The sequence below is a fragment of the Stenella coeruleoalba genome, assembly GCF_951394435.1.
Source record: "Stenella coeruleoalba genome assembly, chromosome: 13".
Lineage (NCBI taxonomy): Eukaryota > Metazoa > Chordata > Mammalia > Artiodactyla > Delphinidae > Stenella > Stenella coeruleoalba.
In genome coordinates, this window is record NC_137159.1 from 26,551,764 (window position 1) to 26,572,452 (window position 20,689).

The window sequence follows — 20,689 nt, forward strand, 5'->3', positions numbered from 1 at the left end:
AATAAATGAAATTTAAAATTCTCTAGAAGGAATCAATAGCAGAATAACTGAGACAGAAGAACGGATAAGTGACCTGGAAGATAAAATAGTGGAAATAACTACCACAGAGCAGAATAGAGAAAAAAGAATGAAAAGAATTGAGGACAGTCTCAGAGACACCTGGGACAACGTTAAACACACCAACGTTCGAATTATAGGGGTCCCAGAAGAAGAAGAGAAAAAGAAAGGAACTGAGAAAATATTTGAAGAGATTATACATATATATATATATATACACATATTATACAGATTATACATATATATATACAGATTATACATATATATATATACAGATTATACAGATTATACATATATATATATATATATATTATATTGAAAACTTCCCTAATATGGGAAAGGAAATAGGCAATCAAGTCCAGGAAGCACAGAGAGTTCCATTCAGGATAAATCCAAGGAGAAACATGCCAAGACACATATTAATCAAACTATCAAAAATTAAATAACAAGAAAAAATATTAAAAGCAGCAAGGGAAAAGCTACAAATAACATACAAGGAAATCCCTATAAGGTTAACAGCTGATCTTTCAGCAGAATCTCTGCAAGCCAGAAGGGAGTGGCAGGACATATTTAAAGTGATGAAAGGGAAAAACTTACAACCAAGATTACTGTACCCAGCAAGGATCTCATTCAGATTCGAAGGACAAATTAAAACCTTTACAGACAAGCAAAAGTTAAGAGAATTCAGCACTACCAAACCAGCTTTACAACAAATGCTAAAGGAACTTCTCTAGGCAGGAAACACAAAAGAAGAAAAAGACCTACAATAACAAACTCAAAACAATTAATAAAATGGTAACAGGAACATACATATCAATAACTACCTTAAATGTAAGTGGACTAAATTCTCCAACCAAAGGCCAGGTAATGTTAACAAAGATCCTGGGAGTCTCTGCTTCTGACAGGATCACTGTATTCCCATGTAGGGAGCACCAGAAGCCTGGGAGCCACCAGGGCCTGCACTGCTCAGTGCACCTCTCAGGGCAGCAATGCCAGGCTCCCACCTCACTGCTCCATTCAGCTGCAAGCCTCCCCACTGGGTCCCATCATGCCTTTTTAAAAAGATTCTGTATAATGAGTGGAGAGCAGAGAGGTATATTTAGTGGCCTCACTCAGCACTCCAGAATCATCAATATGGAGCCTCTGAATCTCTCCCAGATGCCAGCTCCCCCCAACACCTGCACTCGTTCTTCTGTTACAGTTAGAATTAGGGTCAGGATGGGGGGTGTTAGGAGGGAGAGCATTCTGACAGAGCGTGAGTAAGGTCCCATAGAGAGATGCAATATGTATAGGACTGAAGGAAGGCCCAAGTGGCTAGAGCACAGAAAGCAAAGAGATGAGTGCACAAGCTGAGGCTAAAGAGCCTGGTAGGAGCTACCCTATAGAGGACCCTATGCACCAGAAAAAAAGGGGTTCACATTCTTAACCTAAAATCAGTAGGAAGACTTGCAAAGATTTTTCAGCTGAGTGTTGACATGATTACATTTGAAAAAGACCTTTGGATACTTGGTGAAGAAAAGATTGCAGGGTTTTTCAATCTCAGCACTATTGACACTTTGCGATGGGTAATTCTTTGTGTGGGGGGCTGTCCTATACATTATAGGATGTTTAGCAGCATCCTTGGCATCTCCACGCTAGACGTATCCACACATGGAGTTCAGACAACCAAAGTCTCCAGACACTGCCAAATGTCCCCAAGGGGCAAAATCAACCCTCATTGAGAATCACTGAATTAAGGAAGAGCAAGAGAGAATGACGGAGACAACTGCCGGTTTCACCGTAGCCCAGGTAGCAATTATGGTAGCTTAGAATTGAGGAGGTGGAAAAGGAAGGAAGTGAACTGATTAGGGTTAGGATTAGGGATTAGGGAGATATTTAGGAAGTAAAGTCAATGATATAGGTTGCTTGGTTGAAGTGGAAGGAGAAAGTGAGAGGAATTAAGGAGAATGAGTGATTCTGGCCTAAACATACAGGGAGGTGCTTAGTACCATGAGCTAAGATTACAGGTAGATCCTAGATTTTGAGCCAATGTAAAAGTGGAACAAGACTTTTGGAAGTAGTGGGATATGTGAGTATAATTGTACGTGTAGGAGGAACATAAATCATTAGAGACCAAAGGGCAAACTGTAGTATTCAATTACATTGGTAGCCCCCAGTGAACCAAGCCTCCTGGCATTCATGACCCTGAGTAGTCCCTCCTCTTTAATCTAGGCTGGCTCTGTGACCTTTAACTAATGGAATATGGCAAGAAAAACATTCTGAGACTTCTGAGCCCAGGTATTAAGAAGGCCTGGTAGCTCCCACATTTGTGCCCTAGGGTGCCCATTTAAGAAGTTAGTGGCCATTTAAGAAGTCTAAGTACACTGAGACCACCATGCTGTGAGAGGCCCAACCTTGCTATTTGGAGAGGCCATGTGGAAGATAAGTGAAGCCCCTTGCCAGTGGTCCCAGCTAAGCTTCCAGTTTACAGCACCAATTTGCCAACCATATTTATGAGGCCACCTTGGAAGTGCATCCTTCAGCTCCAGTCAAGCCATCTATGTGAGCCGATGTGCTGGCCCCATCAAGCCCTGACCAAATTTCAGAATTATGAGCAAATAAGTTGTTGTTTTAGGTCGGTAACTTTGAGATGCTTTGTTACACAGCAACAGATAACTGAAAGAGCCTCTCTAAGGCTCACTTTTGCCTACTGTAAATAGGAAATAATAATAATACCGACCTCAGATTTATTGTAAGGGTAAGTTAAATAATGCCTTGAACTAGAAGTACTCAAATATTGTTATCTTTATTCTTGCAGGCACCAAAAAAAGTGCTTAATAGTTGATAATTTTATTGCACAATATTGATTAATACTGTTAATATTAACAGAGCAATTGTCACCTTCTCTGGCTGCCCTATATTGAACAGAACCTCTCAGTCACTCTGCTCCCTTCTTTGCTTCATAGCACTTAATAACACTTGAAAAATATATTTTTATTATCTGTCTTCAACACTAGAATAAAAGCTCCATGAGAGTTAAGACTTCGTTTCGTTCATTGTAATATCCCAAGTGACCTGTCACATATATGGTCAATAAATACTTGTTGAAGGAGAAAAAAAAAAAAATCTCCAACCAAAAGACATAGACTGGCTAAATGGACACAAAAACAAGACCCGTATATATACTGTCTACAAGAGACCCACTTCAGACCTAGGGACCCATACAGACTGAAAGTGAGGAAAAAGATATTCCATGCAAATGGCAATCAAAAGAAAGCTGGAGTAGCAATTCTCATATCAGACAAAATAGACTTTAAAATAAAGACTATTACAAGAGACAAAGAAGAACGCTACATAATGATCAAGGGATCAATCCAAAGAGAAGATATAACAATTGTAAGTATTTATGAACCCAACATAGGAGCACCTCAGAACGTAAGGCAAAGGCTAACAGCCATAAAAGGGGAAAATCGACAGTAACACAATAACAGTAGGGGACTTTAGACCTCACTTTTACCAACGGACAGATCATCCAAAATGTAAATAAATAAGGAAACACAAGCTTTAAACGATATATCAAACAAGATGGACTTAACTGATATTTATAGGACATTCCATCCAAAAACAGTAGAATACACTTTCTTCTCAAGTGCTAATGGAACATTCTCCAGGATACATCATATATTGGGTTACAAATCAAGCCTTGGTAAATTTAAGAAAATCGAAACCATATCAGGTATCTCTTCTGACCACAATGCTGTGAGACTAGATATTAATTACAGGAAAAAACTGTAAAAAATACAAACATATGGAGGGTAAACAATACACTACTAAAAACCAAGAGATCACTGAAGAAATCAAAGAGGAAATCAAAAAACACCTAGAAACAAATGACAATGAAAACACGATGACCCAAAACCAGTGGTATGCAGCAAAAGCAGTTCTAAGAGGGAAGTTTATAGCAATACAATCCTACCTCAAGAAACAAGAAAAACCTCAAATAAACAACCTAACCTTACACCTAAAGCAATTAAAGAAAGAAGAACAAAAAAACCCCAAAGTTAGCAGAAGGAAAGAAATCATAAAGATCAGATCAGAAATAAATAAAAAAGAAATGAAGGAAACAATAGCAAAGATCAATAAAACTAAAAGCTGGTTCTTTGAGAAGATAAACAAAATTGATAAACCATTAGCCAGACTCATCAAGAAAAAAAGGGAAAAAGACTCAAATCAATAGAATTAGAAATGAAAAAGGAGAAGTAACAACTGACACTGCAGAAATACAAAGGACCATGAGAGATTACCAGAAGCAACTATATGCCAATAAAATGGACAACCTGGAAGAAATGGACAAATTCTAAGAAATGCACAACCTTCTGAGACTGAACCAGGAACAAATAGAAAATATAAACAGACCAATCACACACTGAAATTGAAACTGTGATTAAAAATCTTCCAACAAACAAAAGCCCAGGACCAGATGGTTTCACAGGCGAATTCTATCAAACATTTAGAGAAGAGCTAACACCTATCCTTCCCAAACTCTTCCAAAATATAAAACAGGGAGGAACACTCCCAAATTCATTCTACGAGGCCACCATTACCAAGATACCAAAACCAGACAAAGACGTCACAAAAAAAGAAAACTACAGGCCAATATCACTGATGAACATAAATGCAAAAATCCTCAACAGGATACTAGCAAACAGAATCCAACAGCACAGTAAAAGGATCATACACCACGATCAAGTGGGGTTTATCCCAGGATGCAAGGATTCTTCAATATATGCGAATCAATCAATGTGATACACCATATTAACAAACTGAAGGAGAAAAACCATATGATCATCTCAATAGATGCAGAAAAAACTTCTGACAAAATTCAACACCCATTCATGATAAAAACTCTCCAGAAAGTAGGCATAGAGGGAACGTACATCAACATAATAAAGGCCATATGTGACAAAGCCACAGCCAACATCATTCTCAATTGTGAAAAAACTGAAACCATTTCCACTAAGATCAGGAACAAGACAAGGTTGCCCACTCTCACCACTATTATTCAACATACTTTTGGAAGTTTTAGCAACAGCAATCAGAGAAGAAAAAGAAATAAAAGGAATCCAAATAGGAAAAGAAGAAGTAAAACTGTCACTGTTGGCAGATGACAGGATACTATACATAGACAATCCTAAAGACGCTACCAGAAAACTACTAGAGCTAATCAATGAATTTGGTAAAGTAGCAGGATACAAAATTAATGAACAGAAATCTCTGGCATTCCTATACACTAGTGATGAAACATCTGAAAGAGAGATTAAGGAAACACTCCCATTTACCATTGCAACAAAAAGAATAAAATACCTAGGAATAAACCTACGAAGGAGACAAAAGACATGTATGCAGAAAACTATAAGACACTGATGAAGGAAATTAAAGATGATACAAAGAGATAGAGAGATATACCATGTTCTTGGATTGGAAGAATCAACCTTGTGAAAATGACTATACTACCCAAAGCAATCTACAGATTCAATGGAATCCCTATCAAACTACCACTGGCATTTTCCACAGAACTAGAACAAAAAATTTCACAATTTGTATGGAAACACAAAAGACCCCAAATAGCCAAAGCAATCTTGAGAAAGAAAAACGGAGCTGGAGGAATCAGGCTCCCTGACTTCAGACTATACTCCAAAGCTACACTAATCAAGACAGTATGGTACCGGCACAAAAACAGAAATATAGATCAATGGAACAGGATAGAAAGCCCAGAGATAAACCCATGCACGTATGGTCACCTTATTTTTGATAAAGGAGGCAAGAATATACAATGGAGAAAAGACAGCCTCTTCAATAAGTGGTGCTGGGAAAACTGGACAGATACATGTAAAAGAATGAAATTAGAACACTCCCTAACACCATACACAAAAATAAGCTCAAAATGGATTAAAGACCTAAATGTAAGGCCAGACACTATCAAACTCTTAGAGGAAAACACATGCAGAACACGCTATGACATAAATCACAGCAAGATCCTTTATGACCCACCTCCTAGAGAAATGGAAATAGAAACAAAAATAAACAAATGGGACCTAATGAAGCTTAAAAGCTTTTGCACAGCAAAGGAAACCATAAACAAGACCAAAAGACAACCCTCAGAATGGGAGAAAATATTTGCAAACAAAACAACTGACAAAGGATTAATCTCAAACATATACAAGCAGCTCATGCAGCTCAGTATCAAAAAAACAAACAACCCAATCCAAAAATGGGCAGAAGACCTAAATAGACATTTCTCCAAAGAAGATATACAGATTGCCAGCAAACACATGAAAGGATGCTCAACATCACTAATAATTAGAGAACTGCAAATCAAAACTACAGTGAGGTATCACCTCACACCAGGCAGAATGGCCATCATCAAAAAACCTACAAACAATAAATGCCGGAGAGGGTGTGGAGAAAAGGGAACCCTTTTGCACTGTTGGTGGGAATGTAAATTGATACAGCCACTATGGAGAACAGTATGGAGGTTCCTTAAAAAACTACAGATAGAATTACCACATGACCCAGCAATCCCACCACTGGGCATATACCCTGAGAAAACCATAATTCAAAAAGAGTCATGTACCACAATGTTCACTGCAGCTCTATTTACAATAGCCAGGACGTGGAAGCAACCTAAGTGTACATCGACAGATGAATGGATAAAGAAGATGTGGCACATATATACAATGGAATATTACTCGCCATAAAAAGAAACGAAATTGAGTTATTTGTAGTGAGGTGGATGGACTGAGAGTCTGTCATACAGAGTGAGGTAAGTCAGAAAGAGAAAAACAAATACCGTATATGCTAACACATATATATGGAATCTAAAAAAAAAAAAAGTTTCTGAAGAAATAGGGGCAGGACACAAATAAAAAAGCTTGAAGTATTTTTTTTATTGATAAACATTTTTATTCTAATATTATAGTAATAATTCAAGTGCAGTTCTCTTTGAAAAGTCAACTCTGTTAAAACAATACTTGTTAAATATCTTTCATCAAACATAGGCATATTCTTTTCAATCCCTCACAGCAGTCAGACCTATGTAGCAGAGGTAAGATTTTTTTTTTTTAAAGCCTACTACATTTTGTTATTGCTTAAAAAATCTGAATCAGTTGTCAAGGTCTCAGAAGCAGTGATTAATTGACTTTTGAAAGCTCTACCAGATACTCTGACATAAAATCATGAATCCAGACATCTGTGTCTGGCAGCGATGTGTCCACTAAATAGACCACTACTTTCTGGTCCCAAGGGTTAGTCTCTATGTAGACGTAAAGAATGGACTTGAGGACACGGGGAGGCGGAAGGGTAAGCTGGGACAAAGTGAGAGAGTGGCATGGACATATATACACTACCAAACGTAAAACAGATAGCTAGTGGGAAGCAGTTGGAGATCAGCTCGGTGTTTTCTCTAGGTGTAGAGGGGTGGGATAAGGAGAATGGGAGGGAGATGCAAGAGGGAGGGGATATGGGAATATATGTATAGCTGATTCACCTTGTTATACAGCAGAAACTAACAAAACATTGTAAAGCAATTATACTCCAATAAAGATGATAAAAAAAAATTACTATCTGGCCCTTTTACAGGAAAAGTTCTCTGATCTCTGGACTATACTCACAGTCTCTACTCTCTTACTGTCCATTCACCTTTCAACCCACTCCAATCTTTAATCCTTCCAGTGAAATTGCTTACCAAGATTACTGACCACGTCATGACATCAAACCCAAATCTTGCCCATCTGACACAGCTGGCCACTGTCCTGCAAATACTGACCTCTTTTGGCTCCCATGACAAAGTGATGGATTTCCTAGATTTCCTCCTACCTCTCAAACCTTCCTTCGAGGAAAGGTTTCTTGATACTTTAATACGCCATGGATCCTTCTGGCATCTAATGAAGCCTATGGACCCTTCTCAGAATAATTTTTTAAAGATATAATATAAATTATGAAACATTACAAAAAGCCCAATTCTACTGTAATGCAGTTTTCAAAATATTAAAAAATTGTGATATGTGCTTACTTATTAATGCATTGTTAATACATTAAAAAACAGGATGTAGTTGTGGGTTTAATAACTGTACTGTAATTCTGAAGTAGTGATAAGTATAAATGTTATTTTGAGATACCAGCAACAATCATAATTTAATATAAAAATATCTTGATTTCTACTGGTGACAAAACTACAAATATTAATAATACTGTGGTTTGACGCCTATATTCAAAATTAAAGGAAGTGCTAAATTTCAGTTAGAGGTTAGTAAAAACAAGAAAAGTTTCTCCCGACCAAGTTCATGGACCCTGAATTTTATCAATGAATCCCTGTGGGTTCCTGGACCCCAGATTAAGAACCACTGCACTACAAGCTCTCAGCAGTTTTCATGGCTTCAGAACCAACTATATGTTGAGTACTCCTGGGCTTGTATCTCCAACCCAGAACTCTCCTCTGAGTTCAGACTGCTACATCCAACCTCCTACTGGACATCTCTACTTGGATATCTCACAGGTAACTTAAACTTTACACCTTAACAGGTCAAAAAATCAGGCCTGAACCCTTGAATCTTCCCATTACCCAACCCCTTTTCAACACCACTCTCCCCATCTCAATAAATGGACCAGCAAATCCTAAGTTACTCAAGGCAGAAACTGAGGTCAATCTTGATGCCATCTTCTTTCCCAAATTATCAGTAAGTTCCATGGACTCTATCTCCAGAATACCAAATCCGTCTGCTCCTTTCCAGTCCACCATGTTCCTTCAACCTACCAGCCTCTCTCTTGACACTCCCTCCACCAGTTACCACATAGCAGCCAAAATTTAATTCTTAAAATATAAGTAAGATTAGGTCACAACCTCACTTAAAACTTTTCAATGGCTTTCTATTGCTCTCAAGATAAAATGTAAACTCCTCACTGGCCTATAAGATTCTGCGTGATTTGGCCCCGCCTGCCTCTCCAACTTCATCTGCAGTCATTCTCCCTCTTCACTTGCTACACTCCAAACACAATGATCTTTCAATCCTCAGAACACACTAAGGTCTTTCCTACCTGAGAGCTTCTGAATACACAGCTGTATCTGTTTTAAATGCTCTGCTTTATGCTTTTGGAATGACCAACTCTATGGCATCCTTCAAGTCTCAGTTTAAATCTTACCTTCTCAGACAGATGTTACTCTATTTAATTAGATAACCTTGGTTATTCCCTGTCCCAGCACTCTCTGTTGCTTCCACAGCATTTTCCGCATTTTGTGAACTGTATATTTATTTGCTTACCTGTATACTGTCTTCTCCCATAAGAAGAATAAGGGCAGGGGCCAGTTTACTTACTACGTATTCAGGACCTACTGCAGTGTCAAGTAGATAGTAGGTATATGTAATATATATTTCTTGAATGAATACGGTCCTCACCCTCAAAGCACTTTCTATGTGGGACAACAAGACCCAGAGGGCCCTTCAGAAAATACCTGGTAGAGTGATTCCATGATTCTACTGAACTTTCTCAACTACGATTTCCCAAAAGAATTGTGCCCCTCATTCTGAGAGAACTACCTACAAGAATACTGGAAATATACAAGAATACTAATTCTACCAGCAGCAGAGTATATGAAGAGTGGGACAATAGCAAGAAACTTCTCAGGAAAATAAATTTTGTGCCCATTGCGCCTAGGAGTGAAAAACCATGAAAGCAAAGAGAGGCAGAAATATAATTATACTTCTACGAAACTTTATCAACATTGAGGCCACATAACAGGACATTATGATATGGATGGATGCAAGATCTCTGAGGAAACAGACACTATCTCTAAACTTAACAAGAAAACAATAGCAGTCCCTTTTCTCCATTCTAAATTTACAATATGAATTCTAGGCAATCCACTCTCACACCTACTCTTCTTTAGAGTACTGGTTCTCAACTGGGTCAGTTTTGCCTCTTAAAAAGCATTAGTTTATATCTGGAGACATTTTGGGTTGTCACAACTAGGGGGTAAAGGGTTCTACTGGCATCTAGCGAGCAGAGAGACCAAAGATGCTGCTAAACACACTACAATGCACAGAACACTCCCCACAACAAAGAATTATTCAACCCCAAATGTCATTAACACCAAAGGTGACACACTCTGCTTTAGAGTAGCATGTGATCAAAAACTTAATATCATATAATTGATAGGCATACATCATCTCTGGAAGAACATATAAGAAACTAATAAGGGGCTTCCCTGGTGGCGCAGTGGTTGAGAGTCCGTCTGCCAATGCAGGGGACAAGGGTTCGTGCCCCCGTCCAGGAAGATCCCACATGCTGCTGAGCAGCTGGGCCTGTGAGCCATGGCCGCTGAGCCTGCGCGTCCGGAGCCTGTGCTCCGCAACTGGAGAGGCCAAAACAGTGAGAGGCCCGCGTACCGCAAAAGAAAAAAAAAAAAGAAACTAATAAGAGTGATTGTCTCTGGGGAGGGGAGCTAAAGGTTTGGGGGAAAAGAGGAGTGGTAGGGAGATTTAGTTTTTAAATATACACCCTTTTGTGCCTTCTGAATTCTGTACTACACATACATGTTACCTATTCAAAAACAATAAAAAATAACCAAAAATTAGTGTGGCTCAAGACTATGATCTCAAAAGACTGCCTTCAATTTATTAAACATTACCAGAAAGAAAACAAAAAGAACAGGACCTATGTTGTAGAATGAATCCTGAATTAAGAGTTAAGAAAATCCAGGTTTTGTCACTCCAAACTGTGGAACAAAGCCTACCACTAAATCCGGAGGGTGTTTCCTCCTATGCAGAATGGGAGGATGATGTGCCTTACTCAATGTACGCAGAACTGTGAAGATCAAGTGAAATAATGCAGGTGAAATACTTTACAAACTATTTAAGAGCCATACAAATACACTGTAATTATTATTATTTTAAGATCCTGGTATCATGAAAGAACAAAACTAGAAATTATAAATGAGACCCTTTAACATTATTCCCTTCCTAAATTAGACATCTTTTCCAATATCACTGGGGCTTTAGCAATTGTTCCTGTTAACTGAACTGAAATCTTTAATTTCTGCTGCAAGAGGCTAAGCAACTCAAGGGAAAGGTCTTATGACGAGCTATACAAACTGTAGGTGATCACTATTTATTTGATGATTTTTATGCTTATGATAAAGGGTAAGAAAAAAACTTTTTCCTGAGTCATTCAATTTGCTACAAAATAAGCAGAGGTGAGGAATTTGGGCTCTGTTAAACTTCAACAATAATTCTCTGATTGGCTGTCTTAATAGACAGTGGACAGCAAAGAACATTCATCAATACAAAACATGTATAGTTTAAACACCAACTCTCTTGTCTAACAGCTGGGCCATGTGGGCACAAGCCAAAGAGCTAGGTCTCTTACTCATGAAATTACTGAGTCATGAAAATAACACTTTCAGTACTCATGTCTTTGAATGTCAAGGACAGTCAATATGTAGGAGCTGCTAGCAAAAATGATTAATGATAATGATGCTGTAAAGTTCTCTAGTTTTAGCAATTCTGAGCTGAAATAAACGAGCACAAGGACAGAATGAGTGAGGCATCAGTCACCGGAAAAGAAAAAGGAAACTGGAGGCGTCTTACGTGATATACTTGTTATAGAGGATGAATGCATGTTCAATGTTGCCTTCCTCAGAGTAAATAGATGCCATTCGGATAATCTCCATTCCAGAGCGGAAGTACCGACGAGGTGGAATGTCCTCGTTTATCTCCACTGCGCTACCCATTTGGGAGAGAGCCCTCACCCGGTCTTCGGGTGGGAGGCTCACATCTCCACGGTCAGACATCAGGACCAAGAAGTTCTGAAACATAAAAAAAAAAAAAAAAAAAGATGGCATCAACAGCAAGGCCCCCATTAGCCGAGCACAGCCTAGTACACTGTGTTTTTCCCACAAACCTCTACCTTACAAAGAAATTAAAAGAAACATACCACATGCTGTAGCTCACATCAAATAAGGTCTCTTTCCCACAAGAAGCCTGAGACCCTCAAGGAAGCCCATATCACAAGGACGAAAGGATTGGCAGATTCAAAAACCCATAATCCCTGCACCGTAATTAGGTGGTACAAAGAGTATAACTATAATGAGCCACTAGCGTTTCAATTCTCTCTTAATGCTAATCATTCCATGTCATTAGGTAGCCCTGCCCTTGGCATCACAAAAAGAGGGCCAGTATCTTATATTTTTTCCATTATCTCTCCTCCCAGCTACCCACTTCCATCCACCCCAGTACCTGGCAGAGTATACTCAATGAACTTTCATGATGATAACTGACTTCAAGCTGATCATTTAACCTGAGGGTAACTGACTTGAGCACACGGTTAGTTAGAGGACATGGTGTGGGAATGAATGTTCATTATCCCAACTCTGCTCATGAAACCACTATTCCAGTCAACCTACAACATCATTCACCATTTCAGGGCAAGGAATTTAGACCTAGAAAACAATTTATTCAAATCTATCTTCAAAGACTAAGTACTCTCTGAATAACAAAAGGACACAAAGGTAACTTGAAATGCAAAAAACAAACCAACAAAAAACCCTGGAAGTTTTCCCTCCTTGGGTCTCAGATTGCAGTCATTCTATAATCTTTCTTGATATTGTTGCTGTTAGAATCAGACTCCAACTTCCAATCAGATACCACTCTACGATCATTTCCAAAAAGATTCTGGTAATTGGATACATACTGAATTACAGCACATCCTAACCAGCATGCTGCAGAATATACAAGCTACAGCAGATTTTGGAATTCAAGGCTCTGTGTCAACTGGCCTCATTTTAATCTTAAACCTTACTCATTCCCAACAGAGATCTTTTGCTTCAGTCGGGATTCTTATCTGCCCAGAAATCCTGACATTTCAGTTTCATTTGTCTATCCACTGCTTTTGTTTTCCATTCCAACCCCTCCCTCAGAGATGGTCTTCTCCGGGCCAATTCTATGTCTAGGTCACACTTCCTCCACCGACCTTCTTCTCCAACACCCTAATAGTACAAAAGTTGTGGGGACTACCAGGGATGTAGAGGTATTCCATCTCCTGTGGGAGCTTTTTTAGGGGCTCAGAAAGCTACTAGCAAATCTAAAACCTCCCCAAGTTGTCTAATTACTAAACTCAGGGCCAAGCCCATCAAAGCTAACTGAAGCAGAGCAAGCTTGTTGCTCTTCAGTCCCTCTTGGTAGAGGATCTTTTGGTAGAGAATGGAACCCCCTCCCGAGGCCAGGAAGTGGTGCCCAGAGCTACAAGCTGAGCAACACTCCAGGGAGGAGATGCAGTATCCGTAAATAAGGGGGGAAGGTGGCGTAAAGAACCGAGGGGGAAAGATGAGGAGGAGGCGAAAGGAAGTAGCAGGAACGAGCGAAGGAGGCATATACAGTGGAGAGGGACCTCCTGACAACTGCGTGACGCCCCCTTCTCGAAGGCACTCAAGCCCAAGTTGTCAACACCCGGCAAAAATCAGCAAAGGTTTTCGGGTCTTTCGCGTGCGGTAGGAGGGGACGCGCTGGGCCCGGCTGGGAACCAGAGCCGTCAGGGGCCTCGCGCGCGGCAGGCCGGGCAGGGGTCGCGGGGAGGAGAAGGCTGCAGGCCCCACACTCACGGTGGCCGCTCCCCGCCAGAGTCCGACCACGCTCAGCAGCCCGGCCCCACCATACTCCCGGTACCCTTCCCCACCTGTCCCCGCGGTCGACACTCGGCGCTTCCGGAAACGTCACATCCGGCGCCCACCCCGCCCCCTCCCTCTGGTCTATCGGTTAATTCTCAAGAACTTAGGGCAAGGGGCGGCGACTGGTGGGCGGGGCTAGAGCTGCCACCTGCGGAAAAACCCACCAATGAGGAGAGAGCGGGTCGGCGGCCACATTGGTAAAACAAAACCAACGGGGAAGAAAGGGGAAACAAATAGTTAAAGGACCCAACGACCAAGCCAGCTTTTATTTTTAGGTTAGCGCGGACACAGTAAACGTCTGCGCTAACCTAAAATGTCTGCACTAACCACCGATGCATTCCACCATGTGAAAGGCTACACAAGTTGTAATACAACATCCCTTAGAAAAGCTTAGAAAGTATGGAATCAGATAAAATCTATTACATAAATCATACATTTATTGGAATTAGACTGGCAACTTTCATGTTTACCCCATGCCTTCATGTCCTTCACATTTGTGAGGTATGTTAAATGATTATGTCAGTCCTAAAAAGCTACCTTGTCCCAGTTCTCTGGAGAAAACTGTATGAGGTTTATCAGAATTGATTGGGTGTTGAACACTATCCCACCAGTCTATCAATGCCCTATATATACTACTAAGTCATTGGAAAACCAGGAGATGAGCTGTGTTTTTACTTTTATTTTTATTGCTAAATACATATCCTCGGGTCTTCTCTATGTGGAAATTTACTTTCTCTAAATTTCCATTCCCTTATTTTTTTAGAAATTACTCAAGTCTCAGCTCTTGATTTCACCTTAATTTTGTTCATTGCCACATTCAGAAACTCAATGTCCAGTTCTGTTTTAAATCTTTGTGGCCAGAGAGGTAGGTCACATTAGACTCATTGGCTGTTAGGGTCCATCCTTGTTAGTGGCAAGGTTTCCAGAGGAAGAGTATTTGGGGAGCAAGCATTCTAGTGGTTTCCACTAGTAGGATCTAAAAGTAAATTTCATTTTGTAGACTTTAGCACACCACTTTAGCCCCTCACGTTCTTTTTTGAATACTGGTTAAATCATTAATTTTTTTTAGCATATGTTACAACAAAATTTTACCCGTAAATTTGAAAAGCATATCTTCTACAACTATTACCTTTTCAAACTGAAAGCCTTTCAAATCTTCATTAAGAAAAGACTTCATCAGCTTGTTACTAGAAATTTCTCTGTATGTTTTCATGGATTAACTGATTCTGTTCATGGGGTTACCATCACATAAGAAGCAGGTGCACATTTGTTTTAGTTTAGCAATATTAGTTCTTGGTCATCATAATATTCATTAAATGTTTTAATATTTAAAGCTGTTTCAATTTCTAGTCTGAATTTTGTTAAATATTACCTTTGAATTTGTCCCTGCTCCAATGTATAGTATTCAGCTTTATAAATTTTAAAAAATATTAGTAGACTAAAGAACAAAGTTTAATATTTAAGATTGTCTAGAAATATTATATCAATATACATTTGTTCTTGACCACTATATAATATCAATGAATTTGCTTGCTTTTGACCTCTGCAAAATTGGCAAGTACTTTTCTATTTATCTACACATACTATTTCATAAATGGGTGTGCTTAACAGTACTAAATGCTTTAAAACTGAAATAGAAACCCGTTTGCTTTGGAGTCTGATTGTATTACCCAGTAATTGAATTGCTTTGTCCTACTGCTGTCCAGAAGAATACCCACAATTTCTTTAAACTCTAAAAATAGTTGCTATAATAAAAAAGATCTTCTGCCTCATTGTCTTATTAACTTAAAATTTTGAATCTTATGAAAGAACTACTATTTTGATTTTGAGTAGGATTTTCCTGCCAGATAGCCCCTCTATCACACCCACATAAATCCAACATTCAAAGAGGGACTGCTGATCTGAAAACCTGGCTAAACTTACCAGGGTTTCTAAATCAGGGAAAAGAAAGCTCCTTCTGAAAATTTCAGTTTGTTTATGTTACTTTCTACACAAAATTGTTGGCCTGAGATATTAGACAACTGTTTTTTGCCTAGCAAAGGACATAACACTAACTTTTTAATGTCACAATGCCAATAAAATTGTATTGAAAATGAGTGTTTAATCTCTAAGGGTCACTGTGAAAAGCAATGGGGACAAAAATATATGTATGACACATGTGTATATTATGAATGCATGGAAATTATGTTCCTTTTCAGTTGGAGTTGGAATTACCTCATGAAGAAGTTGTTCCTTGAGAAGGCTACAGTAAAACTAGTAACATTGAGGTGAATCTGAGGTTTGGGGCTCCACCTGTAGTTTGTTTTGAAGAATAGTGTCTCCTGTCACCAAGAAAAATATCTAGCTGGGAAAATGAGGTTTTGTTTTGTTTTTTAAAGATATATCATGCAAGCACAATGTTTGTTTATTTATTTATTTATTGGCTGCCCTGGTCTTCGTTGTGGTGCGCAGGCTTCTCTAATTGTGATGCATCGGCTCCAGAGCATGTGGGCTCAGTAGCTGAGGCACGGGTTTAGTTGCCCCGCAGCATGTGGGATCTTAGTTCCCCGACCAGGGATCAAGCCTGTGTCCCCTGCATTGGAAGGCAGATTCTTTTTTGTTTTCATTTGGAAGGCAGATTCTTAACCAGTGGACCACCAGGGAAGTCCCAGGAAAATGAGTTTTTAATGTATGCTTGTAAAGGTTTTAAATGTGTGTGTATTATTACAATTAATGCTTAAATTTGTGCATAAGCAGTCAATTTTATTTTAGACGTATTTTCTTCCTTTGTTACCTGCTAGTTAGCTGTGAGTTATACGATTTATTCCTGATAGCTGAGAGCCTTTTGTTTTAAGTAAGAGTGCCATTCTCAAGGTTGAAAATTTCAACAAGAGTTAAATGAGAAAAGAAACTTTAGGGCTATTTGAGTTGTACAGTTTGGGTTGAGGGATTTTATCATTTTATATTTGGTTTACATATTTATTTACAAAAATATTGCCATATGACCAACCACTATAACTTTGATTGCAAGATAAAGAATTGCATACTGCTGTATTTATACTCCTTGAAAAACATTCATTTATTCATTCATTTATTCAATCAACAACTATTTATTGAGTACCTACTTTGTGCCAAACACTGTTCAAGGCACTGGGCATATATTAGCCAACAAAGCAGACAAAAAGAAACACAACCCTGCCCTCAAGGATCTTATATTCTAGCGATGGGTGAGGGAATGATGGATTACAAGCAATTATGTGATAAATAAGTAATTACATAGTATATTAGAAGATTCTAAATACCATGGGAGAAGTGGGCTCTGTAAAGGGAATCAGATTGAAGGAAAGGAGAAGTGCAGGGGGACAGTTGTAATTTCAGATAGTGTAGTCAGATAAACCCTCATTGGAAAGATTTGAGTAAAGACTTGGAGGTAACAGCAGGCAGGGAACAGCAAGTACAAAGGCCCTGAGCCAGGAGCTCTCTGATGTACTTAAGGACCAGCAAGGGCTGAGCATGATGGGAGTGGAATGAGTGACAGGGAACATAGCAATAGATCATGTACATCAGGGCTCAGCAAACTACTTGTCTTTGCAAATGAAGTTTTATTGGAACACAGCCATGCCCATTCATTTACATATTTTCTATGGCTGCTTTCATGCTACCAATGCAGAGTTGAATAGTTGAGACAAAAACAACCTGGCTCACAGAGACTAACATTTTTACTGTCTGGCTGTTTATTTGTTGACCCCCGATATAGGTAGGGCCACATAGGCCATTGCAGGGACCTTGGCTTTGACACTGAGAAAAATGAGAAGCCATGGGAGGGTTCAAGCAGAAGAAGGACAGGATCTGACTAATGTTTTGAAAGGATCATTACAGTGGCTGTGTTGACAAATTTTAGGCAGGCAAGGGTGGGAATAGGAAAGCCAGTCAGGACTGTGGTTCACAAGGTACACTGGGGCGCCCCCCAGGACACCACATAAATTCACCAGCCTATAGCAGGATATTTAAAATTTTTGAAGGATTCACAGCAATATTTGACATCTGTTAGATACCACGTGAGCTTCTAGCTGGTAGGTAGTTCACAGTTTCAGCATTAGGTTGTGCTATATTCCTTTCAATGCTGTCATATGATTGTGAACCTGGGATTTTGGGCAGTAGTTGTAACAAAAGTCAAGTACTAATTGAAGATCAGCGTGGAGCAGGAAATGAGTCTGGCAGCACCCAATTTAATTCTAAGGTTTGAGATGTTGTACAGTGCCCAACAGTCCCCCACATTCCATTAGCAAGTAATTGTGGTTATTTCAGAGTGAAATAAAAATATTTTCCTTTTAATTCACATGTATTATTTTTCAAACGTCTACCTAGTTGTTGGAGCATTGTATCATTGTGCAAATGGGGCATTTTTCCTGTGGCTGCTCTAACAAGTCACCACAACTGGTGGCTTTAAAAAGCAGAAGTTTATCAGTATTATTCACTGTACAGTACAGAAAAATAATGAAATGCTAAGCTTCAGTTCAAAATTAAATATGCTTTGATAAATACAGCATGCACTACATGATGTATGGTACAATAAAGTTAAGGTATTGTTTGTGAATCATTTTATATTTTACATTACCTAAACATTTTCAAAGTCAAAACTTGGAGTATTCTTCATATTTTTCCTGCATTAAGTTTTCCACTGCCTTTGAAAATTCACTTGTATTTCATAGTATAAATTAAGCAAGGGACCATTTCAATTTCTTTTAAAAAATTTATTATGAGTTTGGAACTGCCTCTTCCTAATATTCTGTTGCATTCTTTGAGGGTGACAGAAATCTAATAAGGTACAAGTGTGGAACACAAGTGAAAATAATAAATTACAGATATACTATAAGGTATTTGTTCACACACGTTTAAGGTGACATTGAACAGAGCCATACTCTTCAATTTTCAAAGTGCTGTGTATTCAGTCAAACAATGTGAAATGATACTTTCCTGATGTATTTCTACTTATGTTTTGTCCTAGTTAAATTGCTATAAATAAAGGGGCTTTAGGTGCATTTGTAGCAATTGTCAGCAACTGAGTAATTTCTGTGACTAAATTCATTAAAATATATAGAATAAAAAAAAAGCAGAAATTTATTTTTTCACAGTTCTGGAGGCCAGAAGTCTGAAATCAATACCACTGGGACAAAATTAAGGTGTCAGTAGGATTTACACTCCCTTCAGAGTCTCTTGAGGGAGTTTTCGTGCCTTGCTTCTGCCAGCCTCTGGTGGTTGCTGGCATTGCTTGGCTGGTGGCTGCAACACTCCAGTCTTTGCTTCCATGGTCACTTTGCCTTTCCCTCTTCTGTCTCTATCAAATCTCTTTCTGCCTCCATTTTGTAAGACGCATATGATTACATTTAGGGCTCACCCTGATAATCCAGGATAACCTCCCCATCTCAAGATCCTTAATTTGATCACATATGCAAAGATCCTTCTTCTAAATAAGGTAGTAATATTTATAGGTTTGAGGAATTAGGATCTGATCTCTTTGTGTGGTCGTTATCCAGCCTACTGCAAACATAAATGCTTATTAATTATTGGCACCCAACTAGTTAATAAATGGGACTATTAAGTATTGCTTTTAGCCTAGAGGTGAGACACCAAAGGCTCTGTAAATCTAGAAAGTTTGGGAAGCTTCTGAGTTGGGAGGCTATCCTAGTAATCTGGGCAGGAAATGATGGGGGCTTGGACTAATGTGGAAATGGAGGAAAGTGGTTAGAAGTGCACAAGTTCTAGATACAATTCAAAGGTAAGGCAGTCAGAGTTTGCTGATGCATCGTTGGCAGGGAAGAAGAGGAGTCAAGTGATTTCGAAGGTCTCTGGCCTGAGCAACCGAAAAAATGATATTACCATGAACTGAGATGAAGAAAACTGGGCATGGACCAGGTCTTTTGCTGGGGAGGAGGGCAGATTGGAGATTCCATTTTGTACATGCTTAGGAAAGTCAATCAAAGAGAAGGAAAAGAGGGAAGGAAAAGATACACATTCCTGACCAGGACCTGCCTTCAGACTCTCCCCCTGCCCACAGGCTTACTCCACCTCTCATGGTGGCCAAATGTCCCCCAACCCATGCGCCCTTTAGATTGTTGTGTTTTAACTTCCTATTCAAAACATGGACTGAGCAAATACACACATGAGACATCAGACAGAGGAGACTCAGAAAGCCTCTTCTGACCCAGAGTCCTAACGAGGGTAGTGTAAATGGGGCTCTGCTTCGGGAAACTGAAAATTATAGGAACCCACATTTCAAGTAATTATGGCAAATGATGGAGCAGAATTTCAGAAAGATGGAGGCAGTTGCACATCATTTGAATCTCACCAAACCTTCTCATGGAACTAGATCAACCAAAACCAAGTGCCCATGGGTAACACTTATCGAGAAACTAGAAACCCCAAAACAAGAGGGTGTGTCAGACCACCACCCACAGAGACCTGCCTGGTCCCAGCATCTGCACCAAAGGAAGTGCCAGACAGGAGCAAGCATCTGATGGACATGAAGACAGGAGTCCTTCAAAATGCCAGCAGGTATTCATTGGAAAGCACTGTGGGCCAATATGAGAACAGCAGCTGACTGGGAGAGATTTTACCAAACTCTAACGTGAGTAAGGACAAGGGGCCCAGAATAGTCCAAAGGGATGGAGCAGTCTAGCCCTTCTACATCATCAAACTGAGCAGCCACAGCTCCTTTCCAGGATGTGACCCACACAGAAGAGAAACTTTTGGGAGGAAAAACAGGCACAAAGGGAAATGTCTTGGTAAAAGTCAGGGAGGGCAGCAGAGCCAGGAAACCTCCGAAAGTAAGCCACTGTGTTTTTGAATACTACATTAAAAAAACAGACAAACAGAAGTTCTGTGAAGTTAGAAAAGCAATTCTCAATCACATCTCCTTTTTATTTTTTTAATATATATATTTTTAATTAATTAATT

General features: G+C 39.3%; 1 protein-coding gene across 4 annotated transcripts in view; it reads right to left on the bottom strand.

Moving 5' to 3' along the window:
- The window catches only part of STAMBP (STAM binding protein), a 33,403-nt gene extending 19,603 nt beyond the window's left edge, over nt 1-13,800 (bottom strand). The window contains exons 1-2 of one of the 4 annotated variants that reach the window (XM_079940062.1): nt 13,762-13,800; nt 11,679-11,896 (exon numbers count right to left, since the gene is read on the bottom strand). In XM_079940062.1, the coding sequence (XP_079796188.1) occupies nt 11,679-11,881 (203 nt within the window). In that variant the 5' untranslated portion in view covers nt 11,882-11,896; nt 13,762-13,800. Of the gene's footprint in view, nt 1-11,678; nt 13,551-13,687 lie in introns of those variants that run through there. The other 3 variants (XM_079940063.1, XM_079940064.1, XM_079940061.1) reach the window with 3 other exon arrangements.
- Between the last annotated feature and the right edge of the window lie 6,889 nt (nt 13,801-20,689).